The sequence below is a fragment of the Lepisosteus platostomus genome, chromosome 10 (genome assembly GCF_059453375.1).
Source record: "Lepisosteus platostomus isolate fLepPlt1 chromosome 10, fLepPlt1.hap1, whole genome shotgun sequence".
Lineage (NCBI taxonomy): Eukaryota > Metazoa > Chordata > Actinopteri > Semionotiformes > Lepisosteidae > Lepisosteus > Lepisosteus platostomus.
Window position 1 is genome coordinate 15,529,853 of NC_142620.1, and position 19,189 is coordinate 15,549,041.

Consider the following 19,189-nt stretch of genomic DNA (forward strand, 5'->3'; position numbering starts at 1 on the left):
GCTTAGAAGAGCCAGCTTGAATTTTGTCTAAGACTTCATGAATTTCCTTTGCCATTTTTGTGTTTAATCCCCCTAATTTGGTATCAGTTGTGAAGTAGCCTAGTTTACTAATTTAATCAGAATCTATAGGTTAATAAGCAGCTGTCTTAATACTGTAATCTGTGGTACTCCATTAGTTCATCTGAATTTTTCACCTCTTATCCATTAACCTGTTATGAAAACAAGTACATTAATTGTTTTTTGATATTTTGTTTTTCACTTTAATTCTTTTTTTTTTGTCTCTGTTCCTTTTGTGCAGTACCCAGCATATTTTATTTGGATTTCTTTTTAATTTACAGTTAATGTTTTCGAATGTCGCTGTAGATCCTTTCCCTTGGTCAGATGGAAATCCTTCAGATATCCATTATATATGCACAGATAGCCTTTACCATATAAAGGTTTCTTTGAATAAACTGATGGGCCCTGATTTCAGATTCTTACCATGGACGCTGAATTTGTTTTGTTTGAAAAGTTTGCCTTTTTTGCCAATGATATTTGTCCCCAAAAGGACATTAACATCTTCACTTTCCTATTTGCTGTTTTGTGATCAACATTTATATTGAATTTTCAAACATAGATTAATAAATAAAAATCAGATAAGAACAAACATCAATGCTACAATCAACATTACAGTATCAATACAATAATAACATTTAATCTAAAGAACGTGTAATATTAGATTAGATTAGATCTATATTCATAGACATAAATATAGAATACACTGTACAGTATGTGTATTTACTCTTTTGAACATGCATATTTCTAATAGCTTTGGAAATTCCTTCTCAAGATTGGATGGTTTTAAGATTTGTCCTATTAATTCCAGCAGTTGTTTATTCTAAGCTCCGTTTGCTATTTTGAAAAAGAAAATAATAAAACAACAAAATTAGACTTAACATTGTTAAAGAGATTATCCTGTATTATAAATAACTTTCCTAGGTTTTCAAATGGTAATTTCTTCATCAGTTTTTTTGTGTGCAGCATTGATAGTCACCATAGTATTTAAGCTGCCACAAAACCTCATTGAGTTGTTTCTGCATGGAGATACTGTAAAATGTCTGTGAATGAGCTTTATTTAACCCCAAACAGCTTGTGGAGTACATTCATACAGTATAATACTGTCTCACACGTTTAGGTCCGTAAAATACATTTCTTAGCAGATAATGATTCTTAGCATCATTATCAATTTTTCACTACTTATGATATTCAGATATATACTGTACTTCTAAAAGACACTACAATTTTGAAAAAAAAAAGTTTTGTTCTGTGTACAAACCTGAATAAAATAAAGAAATTGCTTAGTTTGGAGTATAATATAGTGTATAACATAATGAGTATAACATAATATTATGGTCTTTGTCATTGCTTTGTATGTGAATTTACATTTTAACAGGTGTAATGTTTACAAAAGATAAAGCAAAAGTGAATGTTTATTTTTGATGAAGACAGTTTCTGGAAGGCTTCTGGCTAATTAACTGTAATTTTTAAGTAAGTTTAACTTTGTGAAAGTTTTTTTTTAATGGGCTTGAGCTTGTCAGTATTGTAGCTTTAGAGAGAACACATCAAAAACCTTCACTGTGGCCACAAGCAATTTTTGTTGTTGTGCGTGCTTTTCAAGAAAGCAATGGAAACAGATGAAAAATTATATGTTTGCTATTTGGAGATTTAAATATAACACTTTATAACATACTCTGCAGAATCAGTGCTAAAAAAATCATAAGCTCCTTCAGTCATCATTTTAAAGTAAAACACCCTGAGTGCCTTGTGGCTTGAATATAACTAAATGCATGTTCTTTTTTTTTCTTTTTTAAGAATGTCACTTTTCCCATTATTTTTATGTCATTATGTCATTTTTAAGTGGAGCTCCTGATGGTGCTTATTGCAGCAGACAATTTACAATAAGTTGAAAGCTTAACTTTGAACCAGTTTTCAGAACTCTGACTATAAGTATGCTTTTCTGTCACAACATATTTAATAACAGCCTACACTTCTTAAAATATAGTACCTACAGAAGAATATACACTTCTGACAAATTTTGTTCAAGAAAAAAGTATATTTACACAGTAAGATTATTTTGGACAGATTAATTAGCGTTGTTAAAGTCAGTGGTTTGGTAATTGTTCTTGAACTCTTTGGGTAAAAAAAATCATTATTTTTCCTTGGAAATTGGAATTTTGGAATACTGGAAAACATAGCAACAGAAGGCAGTCTCACCTAATAGACAGAATCTACTGCTTTGCAACAAAAATATTAATTTACAAAGGACACTAAATCCTGTACTAAGATCTTGTACTAAAGTTTGTTGTATTACTATTATTTTATCAGTATACAGTACCAAAAAAGCAGGCTAACGTTTAATGACACCGAGTACACAGAGTTTAGTTGTAAGAATAATATAATTCATTTGATGAAGTGGTGAGAAAATACATGGATGGATGAATTATTCTTCACTCTAACCTGAAGAGGCGCTGTATTTTAATTACTGTTAACTTAAGGTACTTGTATTTCCACCATATTGGTTTCACTGAATTGCAGTGCTTTCTAGACTTATTTATGCACCACGTAAAATAGGAACAAAAATATCATTAGCAGAAATGAAATATCATAAGCAGAGTTATTGATTGGATAATGTGCCTCACTTAAAAAATTCTAATGCTGTTATAATGTAATTATAATAGCACAGCACATAATCAATCCAAAAAACAAAAGAGACACTTTTATTCACACTTCCCACTATTGCTTCAGAGAAAATAAAAACAAAATTGACAGCAAAATTCTGCTCTTTGGAAGTGCAGTGGAAACCTCTATAACTATGTAGAGTGCTATTTTCCATGGTATGCAAGGAACAGATACACAGAAAACATCATGCTCCATCATGGCTACAGAAAGACAGAAAAATTGCTGGCAAATGATTTTTGACTACCACAGGCAGGGGATGGCTATAAAAGAATCTATAAAAAAGATCAATCTACCGTATCACATTATACTGTAGCGTCCATTATTTAGACATTTAATGCTACTGGTGTGTGGAAGCTCTCATGGGGATAGGATGAAAGTACCTTACATTAGATCTTACCACTACCAGCTGTGAAATAAGTGTTTTAGTATGCAACCATAAATCAAAAGGTTACTTTTGGAGATCTCCAATACATACAGTACTGGCATCGCCAGGATAAAAAGTGCCAAAAACTACCATTCGAAATTGTCTTCATGAATGTGGCATTCATAACTGTGTTGCAAGGAAAAGGCCTCTTTTGAAGGTGAAACACAAAATGAGATAACTCAGACTTGCATGGCAAATGAAATCAAGTTGTATAATCAGATGAAATGAAAATTTAAGTTTTTGGGGCATGCTTATGAGCATTATGTTTGGCGTAAAAAAGATTAAGATTGTGTTGAGAAATTATTTTGGAGGTATGAGTAACTTTAGAGAGCATTGTATTTAATTACACAACAGGTCCAACCTATTTGTAATTTTTTAAATAGTTTAAATGTCTTTGATGTTTTTGGCCTTTTGAACTTATGTTTTCTATTTAATTTAGTCTTTATACGGTAACTCAGATCTCTGGAACAACACATTATTTAAACTTTGAATAATGAAAATCGTGATTATTGAAAAAAGTAATCCCTAAATGTCTTTCTTTCTCATGATATCAGCATTTTAATTTCAAGAATATACTATGGCAGAGTGTTCAAACTGGAACTTTAGGGGTTCTGTGGTTTGGAAAGTGTCTCCTGCAATGCAAATCATCCAAAGATGAATGTAGCAAAACACAACTACTCTATTATCAATGAATCACACTGCCTTTTGTCACATATTCAGTAAAAATGTCAGTACAACTACTGTATTATTAATAAATCACACTGGCTTATGTCACATAATCAGTAACAGTGTCAGTGCAGACTCATTTTATACCCTGATTCAGTTTTTATATGATAGTAAGCTGTGACATCAGGGCTTAGAGAAACAGACACAAGCACCAGATTTGGTAAGGTTAAAAATGTCCTGTCCTAGATGTTTTGTGAAGTAATGCAATGACAGTATAAATTAAAATACATAAATCCTTGTACTTATATAGTGGTTTTCTGGAAACTCCACTCAAAGTTCTTTACAGTTAATGGGGAATTCCGTCCACCATTAATAATGTGTAACCCCAACCTGGATGATGCGACATCACCAGTATGCTCACCACACATATACAGTATACTGTACATGTAGTGTGACTGAGAGGGTTCCCTCTTGTTCACTAGCATTGTGATCCTTAATGCCTAAATGAGCTTTCGTGGCATAAAAAATATCTCTTTGCAATAACATTTTAAATTGAAAAAGATAAGACGACTTTCCTTATTGCAAGTTTACAAAGATGTAAGCACAGTTTTAAACTTGGAGAGTCCATATTTTAAAATAAAAAGCAAACAGTCAAACAGTAGCTCTGTAATTTACCTCAGTCAAAAAATGCATTTAAAATTAAATAGTAGGAAAAATCTTAATCCCTTGTTGGTTGTGTTCACTAGTAATGTACCACAGTTAGAAGAGGGTATCCATATTGAGCTCTAAGTTAGTTTTAACAGGTAACAGAATTTAGTGCAGCAACTAGTATTTAATTAGTAAACTGCAGCTGAAAACACATTTTGGGCACCTCCAGCATGGGGCATGGCAGCTTTTTTCCACCAGGCAAGCTGTGTAACCATAACCAGAGTTTAAAAAGGGAGTATAGCAGGAAAGGGATGATTGATTCAAACAGAGATGTGGGAATTTGGAAAGGGTCAACTTTTTAACTTTTTAACCGGATCTAATCTATGGTTAAAACCACTCTTACAGCAGTGCTATTGTTTCTTCAACATCTGTGTTTCCAAAGATGGCACCTCCTACAGTACAGTACAGGCTACTGCTGAATTGTTTCATTGCTTTTATTTTCCAGATGTTCAGATCTTTTGCTTTGTAATTTACTATAAATGCTAGCAGAACATTTGTTTGGTACACTAGATAGGAACCTATGGCCTTTTGTGTGCAGTGTGCAGATGATCTTGTGTAAGGTTAAATCTGTCTGCTTCAGATCACGTGAAAATGTGTTAAGTCAGTTTAATTAGGTGATTTATTCGTCTTCTTTGTGCAGATAGATGAATGAAAAACAGAAGGCACTTGGTCCCTGAGGATCCAGAACTGTACACGTAGCTTTGCATTAAATGTTTACATTAACAAGAAACAACACAGCTAAGTATATTGTATTCAATACATTCTGTTCTCTATAAGGAGGAAGCCTTTAGTTTTAAGCATCATTACATAAAATACTAGCACATTAGGATATCAACATGAAGCAATGACCTAAGAAGACAAGAAATGTTTGGGTTTAGATCTTATCATTTGATTGTTTCTCTTCCTACAATCACAGTCTTCCAGGGAAAACATTGATGTGTCTGCGTGCCAAAGAGCTCCCAGTAGGCTCCCCAAATTATGGTTTGTTTGGTTTAAAATTGTCTGACATTTTTTACGTTCCTTTGATTCGTTAGCAGTTAAGAGTTCAATTAACATCTGAAATTCAACAAAGGCTTATCATGTACAAACGACCCCTACTTGTTTATGTTTAATGAATATAAAGTATGTAGTGTAGGGGCTACCATGATATTTTCAAGCTTATCAATTCAGTGCTTTATTATTTGCATACGTGTATTTGACTGCATGTCTGAGTGAATGAAATGCACATTATTAAGTGTGATTTGTCTTTGCAAATAAAGGCTACAGAAAGGAGTTACAGTAGTGTTGTATTCTTTTAAAAAAGTATTTTTTTTTCTAAACAATTAAGCCCGGGGTGCAGGAAATGCCATGTTCCCTTTATACGCTGGGTTTTTCCCATGCTTTACAGATGCTCTGAAAGAGTTAGAAGTACTAGACTGCATTAAAGGATAAATAGTTTGGATCACAACTGTATTGACACCATCATGACATAAGTTCAAAATGTATCTTTATGGTTGAGAGTATAATTTTGGTGAATCCTATCTTGAAATTACATTACGTTGAGCCAATACAGTATTCTCATGTCAAGGAACAGGTTCAAGCAATACCTCATTTTACTGTGAAAAGCTATTATATATGATATTATATAAGGTATATAATATCAGTATTCATTTTTTCAGATTATAGAAAATGTTTTTGCGTTTAAGACAGAAAACAAACATTGTAACTACAATATTTCTAACTAAAAACCTGGGTTGACTCATTTTCTTAGATAGCTTTGCTTTGTGAGCAAGTAAACAATCTGACAACAACATAAATAAATTGTGATTTTCTCAGACTTAACAACACAAAATATATTTTTTAATAAGGGTCCTATGTTATCTTTTTGTATAATTATATAAAAAGTAATCTCAATTAAAATGAATTTTTTTTTTGTTTTAGATGCAGATAGCATTTTCCTTGCAATTAGCACTTTAGTTTTTGAGAAGAAATGAAGACAAGCCAAAAATACTTTAATGGTGCCATAAAGACTGGGAGTCTTGTAAAATGGGTGCCAAGAGCATATAGGAAAGTATGTAATAAAGGGACCTTTATAAAATACATGAGGCAGCATGAATTGATGCCAAACAGATGCAAAAAAGATGAAGTCAGACTAAAGGATTTATTCAATTAAAATCACATTTGAAATAAGATTTCATTATGCAGTGAGACATAATAGATGAAATTGTTAATCCTTCTCAATGAAAGTTTTCCTAGTGAGATTTTAAGGAACCTTTTACCTTGAAATGCAATGGTTAGCTTTGAGAAAAGTCAAGTCATTACCATACATTACAATTCTTTGAAAAGACATGATTCATATTTTTTGTCCTAAGGTAACTCAATACAGTGTGGAAGTGAAAATACTGTGCAAAAGTGATGCATACAGTATATACATTTGAAACATTTCTAAAATTACTGTATATGTTGAAGTTTATGCTCCACCTTTTAAAGGTTTCCCTGTGTATTGTTGATTATGGTTTAGAGCACGGCTGTAGTGATCATGAGCAATAAGCAAAAATTTGCTATAGGCAAAATAGAGATTTTCTTTGTAATATTGTCTTTATAAGGTGTATTTCGTAGTATATAGATGAGTCAAAGCCTTTAGATTCAATAAACTGCTTTATACAGTACTGTACTGTATATGCGTGTTACATACAGTACTGACCCTTATTTGTAAAGCTGAGCCTTTAGTTATCTCATTTAAGGTTTACCTGCAGTGTGGTTCACCTCAATAAGGTGATGAAGAATTGTTAATTCTAATTTTCTCTCCAGAATGTGAAATGTATGGATCAATTTCAAGGCGCCACATTCAGAAGTAATCACTTGTACAGCATAGTATTACAGTACTATACATTTATAATATTCTGTAAAATAACTCAAAGGATATTTGAGAATTTGCAGATGTCCTTGAACCAATCATTCTAACAAAACCACAATGACCATACTGTATCTATCATTCTATAGTTCCGTTCATTTATTCCTCTGTCTGCCTGTTAATTAATGTGTTACATATTTTCTTAGAATTTTAATAAAAACCATACTCTAATGGCCTTATGGCAAAGAAACGCCTAATTTTAAGGAGCACTCTGTCCATAAATGTAGTTGCTTTACTGTTCATGTAAGATATTCTGACATGATATTTGCAGGTTGTGTGCTGTTTATTGCCTTTCTGAAATATATTAGAGTGGTAATGGGTACACATGGGCAATAACACCACAGGAGTGAGTCTGCATTGCAAGGGGGTCTGCACACTAAAGTAGCTTATTATTCTTTAAGCCAGACGTAAACATTTACAGCCTTTTCAATAAATGAAGTTATTTCCTCCTTTGTTTCTATTAATGACTTTCAGCCTGCAAATGAAAAGTGAAATTTTCAGATAAAAAGAAGACTTTTGCAAATGTTCTTGATAGTAAAATAAAACTATTTGGTTCACTTACAGTTTCATGCAATATTTTGTAATAATTGTTTTTGATTTCTTGATAAATAAAGTATTTTTAATTGTTTTGTCCAATTCATATGTACTATTTGGCCCTGCTCCTTAAAACTCCTATTTAACTCATTACTGTAAGTCATCAATTGCTGGACAGAGCCATTGTGCTCAGGTGGTTAGAGACCTGAAACTACAGTATTAAGAGAAGATCAAGAATGCAATGCTTCCATACTGCTATATCCTTGAGTAAGGTACCCCAGCTGTATAAAGGGGTATGGTATAAGGTTCCTTTCATCTCACTTACAGAAGCCAGATATGTCAGAACTAGAGAGCACACCATGGCTGTGGTAAACTGTGCCAAAGCATTTATCTCTTGAGCCAACAGCCACTCAATTTACCAGAGAATTAACGGATGCCATTTGGGTTTTTTTCAATTTCAATGTTGCAGTTTTAGTTTGAACCTTCATCTTTTTGCATATTTTTTTACTTTTATGTTTTATTGTTATGCAATTATAGTCTGCTTTGTTAACCTTATTTACTGTTTTTTGTGCTTGTCTGCTCTGCTTTGGTGGTCTTTTTGTGTAGTTTTACAGGCTGTTGGTCACAGATTTGTACTCTGATGACTAAACCAGAAAAAAAATGTTAAGACTTAAATATCTGATGTTTTATAAAATAGTATGAATTGCAGTTCAGGGCAAAGGTTTTACCATAATTAGCTTCACTTTAAACATCTCCTTCTCATTGGCTTCTTCAGTAATTTGGCCAAATCCTTATTAATGCAACATACAGTAGATGCAAAATGTATTAAAGTTTATATGGCTTAACTCACCTAGCTGAGGAAATGGGAGCCTGTCCTGGAGGGCCCCTCCTCTCTGGATGAAGAATGAGCCAAGGAGCTGCTACAAGGGTAAAGAACAGTGGATAGTTCTTTGAAACCCAGTTTCAGTGGTTCCCCAAAATCCCAGTTAATGTTGCATATGAGCTTATTTATCGTAACTCGCCTGGTTGGGGGACTAGCAGTCTCTGCGTGTGAGGAACAGACTGACAGAGACAAAAGAGATAAAAGGACACCCATAACACATAGGCAGAATATGTGAATTACAGAATCTAAATATGATGTATACTATAGATATATAATTTAGAGGACCAGGACAGATTTTATTTATAAGTGGAAGCTCCAAAGAACAGATAATGTATATGACTAATGAGAAATGTTAAAAAAACAAAAACAGGCTTTATACACTGAAATATATAAATAAATAAATATCCTGACCACTCTTGTCTGTTTGATATGACTAGATCCCCCTCAAAGACTAAACCATTATACTTCAAAAGGTCTCCACTGAGGCAATGCAGATGGGAACTTGATGAGTAGAAGAGTTGAGAACATGTTCCCAGTGTTCGTGGGCTGGAGCTGGGCACAGGCACTGGGGCAGTGAGTGCTGTAAAAGAGGATGCCTGGACACAGTGCAGATTGATGCCATGTGCTCACACCCACACCAACAGAGCAGATTGAGGGTCAATGACCAGGGGGCTCCTACATGGAAAGCAGAAATGAGTGCTGGAGAAGGGGAGGGGACAAAACAATGAAGATAGGCTGGGGCTGAAGATTTAGTGGGTTGCTAGGCCACCCGAAAACTAATCAAAAGGGGAAGAGAGGAGCGTGGAGATTACATAAAGGTGGGAAAGGGGTACAGGGAAAATGTGAAGACCTGAAGGAGAAGAGCCAGAACTGAAGAGCAGACATTGTGGCAAGTGCAGGGTGCCAGTTGTTGTCCAGAGCATAGAGAAGTAGAGATTGAGGAGCAGGTGAAGCACAAAACAATTCGTGCCCTGGCTTGAAGGAGGTAGCAATGGTCATAAATGCAAGGAGACGGTGCTGTGGGAGCCTAGCAAGGAGATACAGTGGGTATAGAAAGTCACCACCCCCTTTCAAAATTTGTACCTTTTGTTGCATGACATTCTGAAAATAAAAACAAATCAGGCTTGTTCCATTTCTATTTACACAAAGTAACCCACATTAGCTAAGTGAAAATAATATTCTAAGACATTCTGAAAATTTGTAAACTTGTTTAGGAATAACCAGACACCTGACAGATCACACATCAAACGAATTGGCTCCCACCTGTGATCAATTGTGGTGATTTTGATTAGTTCAGAATAAAAGCAGCTGTTTCTAGAGGATTCCACTGCTTGGAAGTGCATTTCAAAGCAACGAATCCACAATGAGTGGAAAGGTGCTTTCAAAAGAACTTCGAGATAAAGTTGTGGAAAGGCACAAGTCAGGAGATGGGTATAAAAAGATTTCAAAAGCTTTAAGTATTCCATGGAGCACAGTCAAGACCATCATTAAGAAGTGGAAGGCGTATGGCACCACACAGACCTTGCCTAGATCAGGCTGTCCCTCCAATCTGGATGATCAAGCAAAAAGGAGACTGATCAGAGAGACTACCAAGAGGCAACTTTGAATGAGCTACAAGCCTTTATGGCAAAGACTAGTAATTCTGTGCATGTGACAACAATATCACAAGCGCTCCACAAATCTGGCCTGTATGGGAGGGTGGCAAGAATAAGCCACTCCTTAAAAAACCCACATCAAGTCTTGTTTATGTTTTGCAAAAAAGCACTTTAAAGATTCTGTGGCCAAGTGGCAAATGGAACTGTAGATAAGAGACCAAAATCGAACTTTTTGGCCAGGATGCAAAACACGGTAAAGCACAATGGTGGCAACATCCTGTTGGATGGTGCAAAATACAGGCAAATTCTTGAAGAAAACCTGCAGCCCTCAGCAATAAAGTTGAAAGTGGGAAGATGGTATACCTGTACCTTTCAACATGACAATGACCCAAAGTACCCCGACAAAGCAACCATACAGTGGCTGAAGGACAGGAAGGTGAATGTCCTTCTTGTTCTTCTTGCCTTAGTCAGAGCCCCGACCTAAATCCCATCGAAAATCTTTGGAATGACTTGAAGAGGGCAGTCCATCAACAGTCACCACGCAGTTTGACTGAGCTTGAACAATTCTGTACGGAGTAATGGGCAAATATTCCCCCCTCTAGATGTGCGAAGTTGGTAGAGATGTACAGTATCCAAACATACTCAAGCCTGTAATTCAAGCAAAAGATGCTTTCACCAAGTATTAACTCAGGGGGTGTTTGCTTATTCAACCCAGTTATTCTGCTTTTTTTCAAATGTTTTCTTTTTTCACCTGTTGCAAGGTACAATTTGTAAATAAAAAAGTCTGATTTTATTCGTCGTCTTTTTGGGCTTTAGGGCGACAAAAGGTGAAGGTGGTGACTGTCTTTACGCACTGTACATTGCAACAATGAAACAATGAAAGGTAAGGTCTAGCAACGATGAGTAAAAGAGATATCCGTCACTAGTAAGAGCAAATCAACAAATGTGAGAAAGAACTGCAAAGGGGGTGGGTGCATGGTGGCAAATATTTGTGTAGAAGAGCAGAAATGAGCAAGATTAAAAATTGGCGTCCTCCCGAACATCTGTTAAAAACACCATTTCTGTCAGCTGTGTTTCTTACAAGTGCAACCATTAAACTAATAATACCAGAATTTGAACCATTCCTGCCAATTTAGACCCACATTCTGATTATATCAATACCTTGATGAATGTTCTCAGTATGTCACTGAAATTTATTTTAAAGCTTATATTTAAAAATAAAGTGAAAATTAGCCATGCATTTACTTTGCTTTACCCATTAACCAAGTGTAGCTCCATTTATAGTTTTACATGGAAACTCATTAAACATCATGAGCTTGGCTTGATGTCTAAAAAGTGTCCTTTTAAATTCTGCCATGGAATACAGCCCTCACTACTTCCTTGCAGTAGGTTGTTTTCATTTCATGAATAGATCTTCCAGCAATGAAATGCTCCTGTTCCTGAATGGAAACTTGTGCTTTTAATATGCCACATCAACGCTTTGTCATGTGATACACTATTTTAAACAGCAATATTATTTTCTTTACATTAAGTATTATAATAAGTCTGTAGTGCTATAAAATGTTTTGTCCTTCATAAAAAAAAACTTGCAAGAAAGTTTTCCTTTTGGTATTTGTTTTACAGTTTAATATTTCAAGTAGTAGCATGAGCTCTTAATAAAAAAAACACTGCTCTGTTAATTCAGGATGTTCATTTGTATAAAAGCCTGCTATTGGTTTATACACAAATAGGTATAACACAAAAAATTTTAAATGTAAATCCCATATTTATTACCCTCTTCTTTCTCTAAACATATTAAGAGACCAATGTAAACAAATCTATACTTTATGGTCAGGTCAGACTGATTTTAAAAGATAAAAGTCTTATGATATATTTCACCTGTGATAACTTTCTGTAGGAAACGTTCTAACTAGCCGACTTCTTGTTCCTATGGTTAACACAGTGGTGATAATGTTGCACTGTGCAGTTTTGCTACAGTTGTTTCTGGCAAGTACAGTACAGTATGTCTATAGAAGACAGATGGGCCCCATATTAAAGCAAAGAAATATAACACTCTGTCAAATGGATCTTTTTACATTATTGCCATGATATGGCAGTTCTTTTGCAGTTCAGAGCACCCAGGCCTCATATATATATATTATTTTTGGTTCAAGTATAATTTTGCATTTTGTGAGGTTTGTGCTGCACTATATCCTAGAATTGTCATGACCAACTCTTAAGGAGCTAATTTGAAGCAATTCTTTGAAATTAAAAATATTAGATATTACATTTAGTTTTAAATGATTTGATTATCACCGAAAGACAACTTAGTGTGCTGTTTTTCAGTTGTTAGAGCTCCTTTGGAAACCCTTTGTCTGGAATTGTCCATTGTTATGATAAAACTAAAATAAATGAGAAAAGAAACTGAAAAAAAACATAAAGATGCTTTCAACTATTAAGAAAGAAAATATTGGATTTGATAAACTAGTAATATTTCAAGTATTTGTATTCCACAATTGTATTGTATTCCACAATTCATTCAAAACATATAGAAAAGAGCTAACTAGCTAAACAAACAGTAATATGAAAACAGAATGGTAATTAAAAGGAAAAAAGTCATTTCCAGCAAAGGGAAAAAGCAGATATATTAGATGCTATGAAACCTGTTATGAAAGTAGACCACAACCAGCTTGAGGGAAACCCTAATGTAAGAGCTTCTGTGGTCATTCCAGAATTATTTAAGCACAGATTTTTGTCCAAGTATATTGGTCACACACATATATGGTCTTTAGTAATTATTTTGGCAGATGGATCACATTAAGGCTATATTGTGAGAGTTTGTATAAAGGCCAGTAACAGAGAATAGACAGCTTTGCCTGTGGTTTTTATGGGTGGAGTAATTGGATGATGCCAGTTATGGCAGCCTTTTCCTCTGTACTGTTTCTACAAGTTGCTTTTTATAACTTGACCCTAATGTGTTCTGACGTAGCTTTAGTAAAAATACAGACTGGTTTGGCACTCCCCACAACAACAACAATAATAATAATAATAATAATAATAATAATAATAATAATAATAATAATAATAATATTAGCAATAATAATAATATAATTATTTGCAAAGTGGAAGGCTTGGCAAGTTGCTAACCTGAGCAGCGGCCATACTGTAGTTGAAAGTCATGAATGATTCTCTTTGACCTCATATTATGTTTCATGTTTCAATTTTCGCACGTTCCATCTTAACTAGAATCAGATCTGAAGCAGGAGCAGCAGCCAAAAAAGCAGGGGATTAGAACAACATTAGCTAGTGTTTATTAAGGTCATGGCCTAGCAGTTGTTGACTTTTTAGAATGATTAACACGAGATGGATAGTTGGCAGGTGCTGATTGATCCAAATGCATCGTTACAGTGCACCTACTGCATTACTTATGGAAATTATCTATCAGTTATAAAATAAATTATCTATCATGATATAATAATAATAATCTGGATAAATGCAAAGTCCTGCATATTGTTTCATTTTGAGTAATCCCTTTAGATTAGTATATAGATCTGTGTCAAGTTCACATGTAAAAGTGTCAGGGCATTCTCAAGGTACTGTATACTGTAGGTATATGAATCAAGCACCATTGGCAGTCATTTGCTGCCTCTTCTGTTTTGGCAGCACAGACATATTTCAGGGTATGCCAGATTTATCTGCGTGACACAGAGCAATATCCAGGCTTGTCCAAAGTTTAGAGTTCAATGATGTCATTTTCTTTTTAACAAGGCTGAATGCTTTCTTCACATGCATATCCAGACATTTGCTGCAGCAGGTGTTTTTAAGACGGGTCCTGGAGGATCCCTGTGTCTCCTGGTTTTCTTCTCAGCTAAGTGCCTGATTGGTACTTTCTGCTCTTCCAGAACAATTATTTGAAATATTATTTGATTTAAAATAACAAAAATGAATTCTACAAATCTTTGTTCAGATTTTTTCAGTTCTTTATCCCAATATTTCTTTATTATAGCCACACACAGATAGTGCTATTCTAAGAAGAATTAGGCTTTATTTATGCATTCTTTGTAAAACGAAGGGCCGAAAGTCAGAATTTCCTAAAAGCTCTCTACATAATTTTATTTTGTATTTTCATGCTTTTTTTCTCCTTAGCAGCCCTCCCTCCTTTAATTCATCCCTTGTTTTGTTTTTCATTGGCTCAGTGGTTAAGCTCCATTCCTACTACCCCATACGCAGAAACCTAATGGGAAGAAATTGTAAATAAGCAAGACTGGCCAAATATACTGTAGCGATGCAAGGCAGAAATGTGAAGGCTTGTGTGAAAGTCAAGACTCATGGATACCCAGAGACCCTCCCACTCCATTTAAATGGTTATTTCAAGTGCCTTAGGCTTAGGCTGTAATTTTGGTCAGATAAGTGCATATTTCAAATTGAGAAATCAACTGTTTACCTTAAACTCTTTGCTAGCAGATAAATATAGCTATCTCCTAAATTACATGAAATTATATAATGCCAGGATATCCCCTGGCTTGGCTATTTTCTACTTTGGTTGAACAATCACAAAAGAATGTTGAAAAAACCTTCTGACAAAATACACAAAATAAGAAATCATCAATTATTTTAAAAATAATCTAGGCAAGAAAATGACGTCAAACCTTAATGTATATTTTTTAAGAGGCTGGCTTCTGTTGTCAGTGGAGAAGCTGGATTCTTTAAAAAAAAGCAAATAAAACAATATTATTTTGTCCCAAAAACAGATTTTTGCTGAGGAACCTATAGTTAGTGGCACAAGTAGGGCAATAAAACTAGATTTTACAGATTGTTTTGCCCAATTATGTCAACATATTCTTTGCTCAGGAACTGTTCCAGAACACAAGGTTAACCATATTTATGACAGGCTGATTCAGGCCTATCATCATTCACACTACTTGAAGTCCATGGTATTTAAAGATGAATGATATCTAACAACAAATTTCAAATGTAGAGTATGCTTTGGTTGTCAATAATATCCTGGGAAAAGTGAGATTGCTTGTGTGGTTAGAAGCGAAGCATAAACAGTAGAATGGTTTTGTTGTGTCTGCTACTGTATGAATGAGAAATTATGTTGTACTCCTGACAAATGAGAATGTCTGTTTTTTATGTCATTATTTTGTGCAACCTGTCTTCTTATTTAACTATCTTATCTATACAAATTGGAATTTCTGAATGTTTATATGCATTTAGAATTACACTTACTAGGTTATGTACTCAGCATGTGGAATACCTGTATCATGCACAAGAATCTTGTAACCTGCAGAATGATCAAACAATTCTCAAAGCACCCCTTAGCAATCCATACACAATCTGGTATATCCCTGTTGAATGACAAAAATATTGTAACGTTCCTTTCTGTTTTTTTCTCTTAACCATGATTTACCACCATTCCTGATAGAATTATTGGCTAAATAATAATTATTTTGCTGAAAATGCTGCTGTATACAGGAATTATCTCTATTATTTACATAGAGTACATAGTTTGGCTATACCATAGGCCCACATCATTTACTATCTAATATTTGGAACTAGTATTCACCAATAAATATTTCATTAACCCAGAACAATCCTTTATTTGTTGTGTTTTTTTTAATCACAAGTGTTTTTATTTTGTATACCCCCTAGTGTTTTAGTACTGCAGGAACTGGGCAGCTCAACTCATTGACTTGGACCTTGGGTTTGTACCAGTACTTTAAGACTCAGTGCACAGTGAATCGTAGAAACCCTGGCTGACTTAAAACTCACTTAACCCTGGCAGCATTCTTCCAATCAAGCATAGCTGTTTGGGAGCTAATTATAGTCTTTCAAAATCAGAACAGTGATCTATGGTTGTAGGGCCCATGCTGTTTGTCAATTGAGATAGTTAAATCATAACAGTTCTCTTCCAATTTTTTTTAATATATACTTTTATTTAAATTGTAAGACAAGTAGCTTGGCATAGAAAAGCAGATTACTCATTTACCAAAAGCTCTTTTATATTTAACTGTTTATTCAGTTGTCAGAATTAGGATCTCTAACAGCACCAGTTGCACAACATGTGACAAGTCTAATGACTTGTTTACATGAAATGTTGTGACCTGGAGTAAATTGTGTTGGAATGTTCAGGCTGAGCTTGCTAATAATGCTGACTGGAATCTGGGCTCATGTCTGTACAAGAGAAATTGTTATTCATCTTAGTCTATAACAGGTCATAGCATCACAAATAATCACAGAAAGCTTTGCTATTCCTTATGGTTTGTCAATTTCAAACCTTGACGCAACCAGAGAAGTGATCCCTTTCTGCTCTTGTTTCTTATATTTCTTAAATTGTGCTCAATGCAAAATACAGCCTTAATGTATCAAAAACTTTAGTCATATTATTTGATTTATTTTGTTTCTACACCTAATAGAAGTAATCAGGCCTAAATGGGGTTTCATCTCTTCAAATGTTGAAGAGGAAACATTAAAAAAATGATAAAAAGCATAAGTATTATGACCATGTATTACATTTGAGGGCAGGTATTTTATAGCAGAAGTCATCCTCAACTGACCAAACATTCCTTATTTAAATGCCTTGGAACTGATAACTAGTTTATAGCAAAATCTAGAGAGATCTTTTTTCTGGAAACCCAGGTCCAGAAAGTTAGATTTAGAAAAGTGTGGTAATTAGGAACAAAAAGAAACTCTAGTTTTGTCCATCTTACAATCTGTCCTGGGTTTCTTCAAAGTCAACTGGAACTGACTGTACACTATGTCTTAATCTTAAGAAATGAAAAGAAAAACTTTTCAATTATGCATAAAGGGAGATATGATGAAGTAACTTAAATCCCAAGTTTCATCTCATTCTTTTTTTCATGTTAATATTGAAAGTATGACCCCTTTAAGAAAAAGAGGTGTCTGTTTATTGTTAGGGTCCTGGGACTGCTTTAGATGACTACAGGGACACACTGCCAGGAGAGAAGGTTCTTCAGGACATGAAGGAGATACGGGGTCAAGAGAGTCGACTGAAAGAGATTGAGCAGCAGCTGGAACATCTGGACCAAAATCTGGAAAGTGCTGTGAGTATAAAAAATAAAATCAGAAGCTCATTATGCAATAATCACATGCACATGGGCAAAATTTCTGCATTTAGCATTCAGATTCCTTAAAGGTTTGGGTGAAGGCATCAGTAGCAACCTTTAGTCATCAATCAACCTTCAGACTGATCAAGTATTTCATTTTTACTTTAAGCACACAGTATATAGAGCTCTTGTATGTAAAATGAGCACCTTAGGAATAAATGGAATTCACTTTTCCCACTGTCTTTGTAATCATTCGTGTATATATCAACCTGTATCAACCTCCCACTTGGCTGTCTGCATCAACCATGCATCAGGCCAAGCTGTCAGAGATAGTTGTGTGTGATTTAATACTATTCTGTGTTTTTTCTGTTCTTGCAGTCACATAAATCCCAAGCCATCTATGAGTGTCTATTTTATTACACATAAAAAGTGTGATTACATTTTTTTCTCTTTGTGGTGAAGTGAACAGGGAACCTCATTAGCTGCAAATAGTGGTGTAATCGTGATGTACTGCAGTGTAGTTGATCTCACTCTGTTACATGCTGAGAAAGACAAATTTAAAGGGATATACAGTAGATTACACTATTAGAATACAATGTTGTGAACGTTTACTTATCATTGTGCACTTTGCTTGCGTCTTAAAACATTTGAAGCTTGGCTTTGATGGTAATGTAATGTTAATGGCAAATAACAGTTGTCCTAAAACAAATGTTGTCTCTGTTTTGTAAAATTAATACTGGAAACCTAATTTTGTTACCTTATTATTATTCTTTATAGAATCTTACAATGAAGAGAGCATGTGGCTGTCTAGTACGTTCTGTCCTTACTGTAGTTTGTGAAACTTGATTACTTTCTTATAAGGAATGAATGAACATTCAGTAAAGGATTTTTGGAAAAACATCTTCAGATTTCAGTCAAGAATACTGGTCTCACCCCATTCATTTTCAGTTCCAGACACCAAAAATAAAAGTTCATACCTAACGTTGTGGTAGATCAATTAGTTCTGATCTAAGGCTGAGATAAAATAAAACAGCTGTTAAGAAGGATAAAGCAATTACCAACAACAATGGAATTAACGACTTTTAAGAATAAAGACTTGGCCATAACTAGTGCTATGGAAAGCTGTTTTCATGTGTTTTCAAAGTACTGTACAAGAACAAAGGCTTGTCTAATATTTGCATTACTGTACTGTACATGCATTCTCTCAGGAGATCTGCATCTTGTGGTGTTGAAATCGCCTTTCTTTGGAGAGAAAATAATTTTAACAAAAATGTTTCTTGCATCAGCACCATTTAAATCAAACATTCTTTTTCCATAATCCTTTCATCAAAGAGTCCTGAATAATAATATTAAATTTAGTCTATTGTTAATACAGTAAGCAGCAAACTCAAATTAAAACCAGCATCATTTTTAGAGTATATAATTTGTCTAGTTCAATATTCTTATGAATTAGATGGGCTGTTATTTACCCAAACAGATTCCACAGTCTTATTTATAAGCTATTTAATTCATTTTGTGACCCCAGCACAAGGATTCTTCGTTGCTTTTAAAAGCTTGCTGTGATGCCTTTACAAATTCCTCTACCTAGAAGCCCCTTGGAAACCATTCACTGCTGTCTCGTAATGTGAGCCTCTGTGACATTACTGACACAGAAACTCTCTGCTTCCCAAAGCCCCTGTTGCCAAGTGTTAAACGATGGAATTTTTCAGGGACAAAAGATGA

The 19,189-nt window shown here is 34.5% G+C and overlaps 1 protein-coding gene across 2 annotated transcripts in view; it reads left to right on the top strand.

The window, feature by feature from the left end:
• The window catches only part of fsip1 (fibrous sheath interacting protein 1), a 103,462-nt gene that overhangs the window by 46,526 nt on the left and 37,747 nt on the right, over nucleotides 1–19,189 (top strand). For both annotated transcript variants that reach the window (XM_088648403.1, XM_088648404.1), the window contains exon 11: nucleotides 17,318–17,464. In XM_088648403.1, coding sequence (XP_088504529.1) covers nucleotides 17,318–17,464 — 147 coding nt within the window. The remainder of the gene's footprint in view (nucleotides 1–17,317; nucleotides 17,465–19,189) is intronic.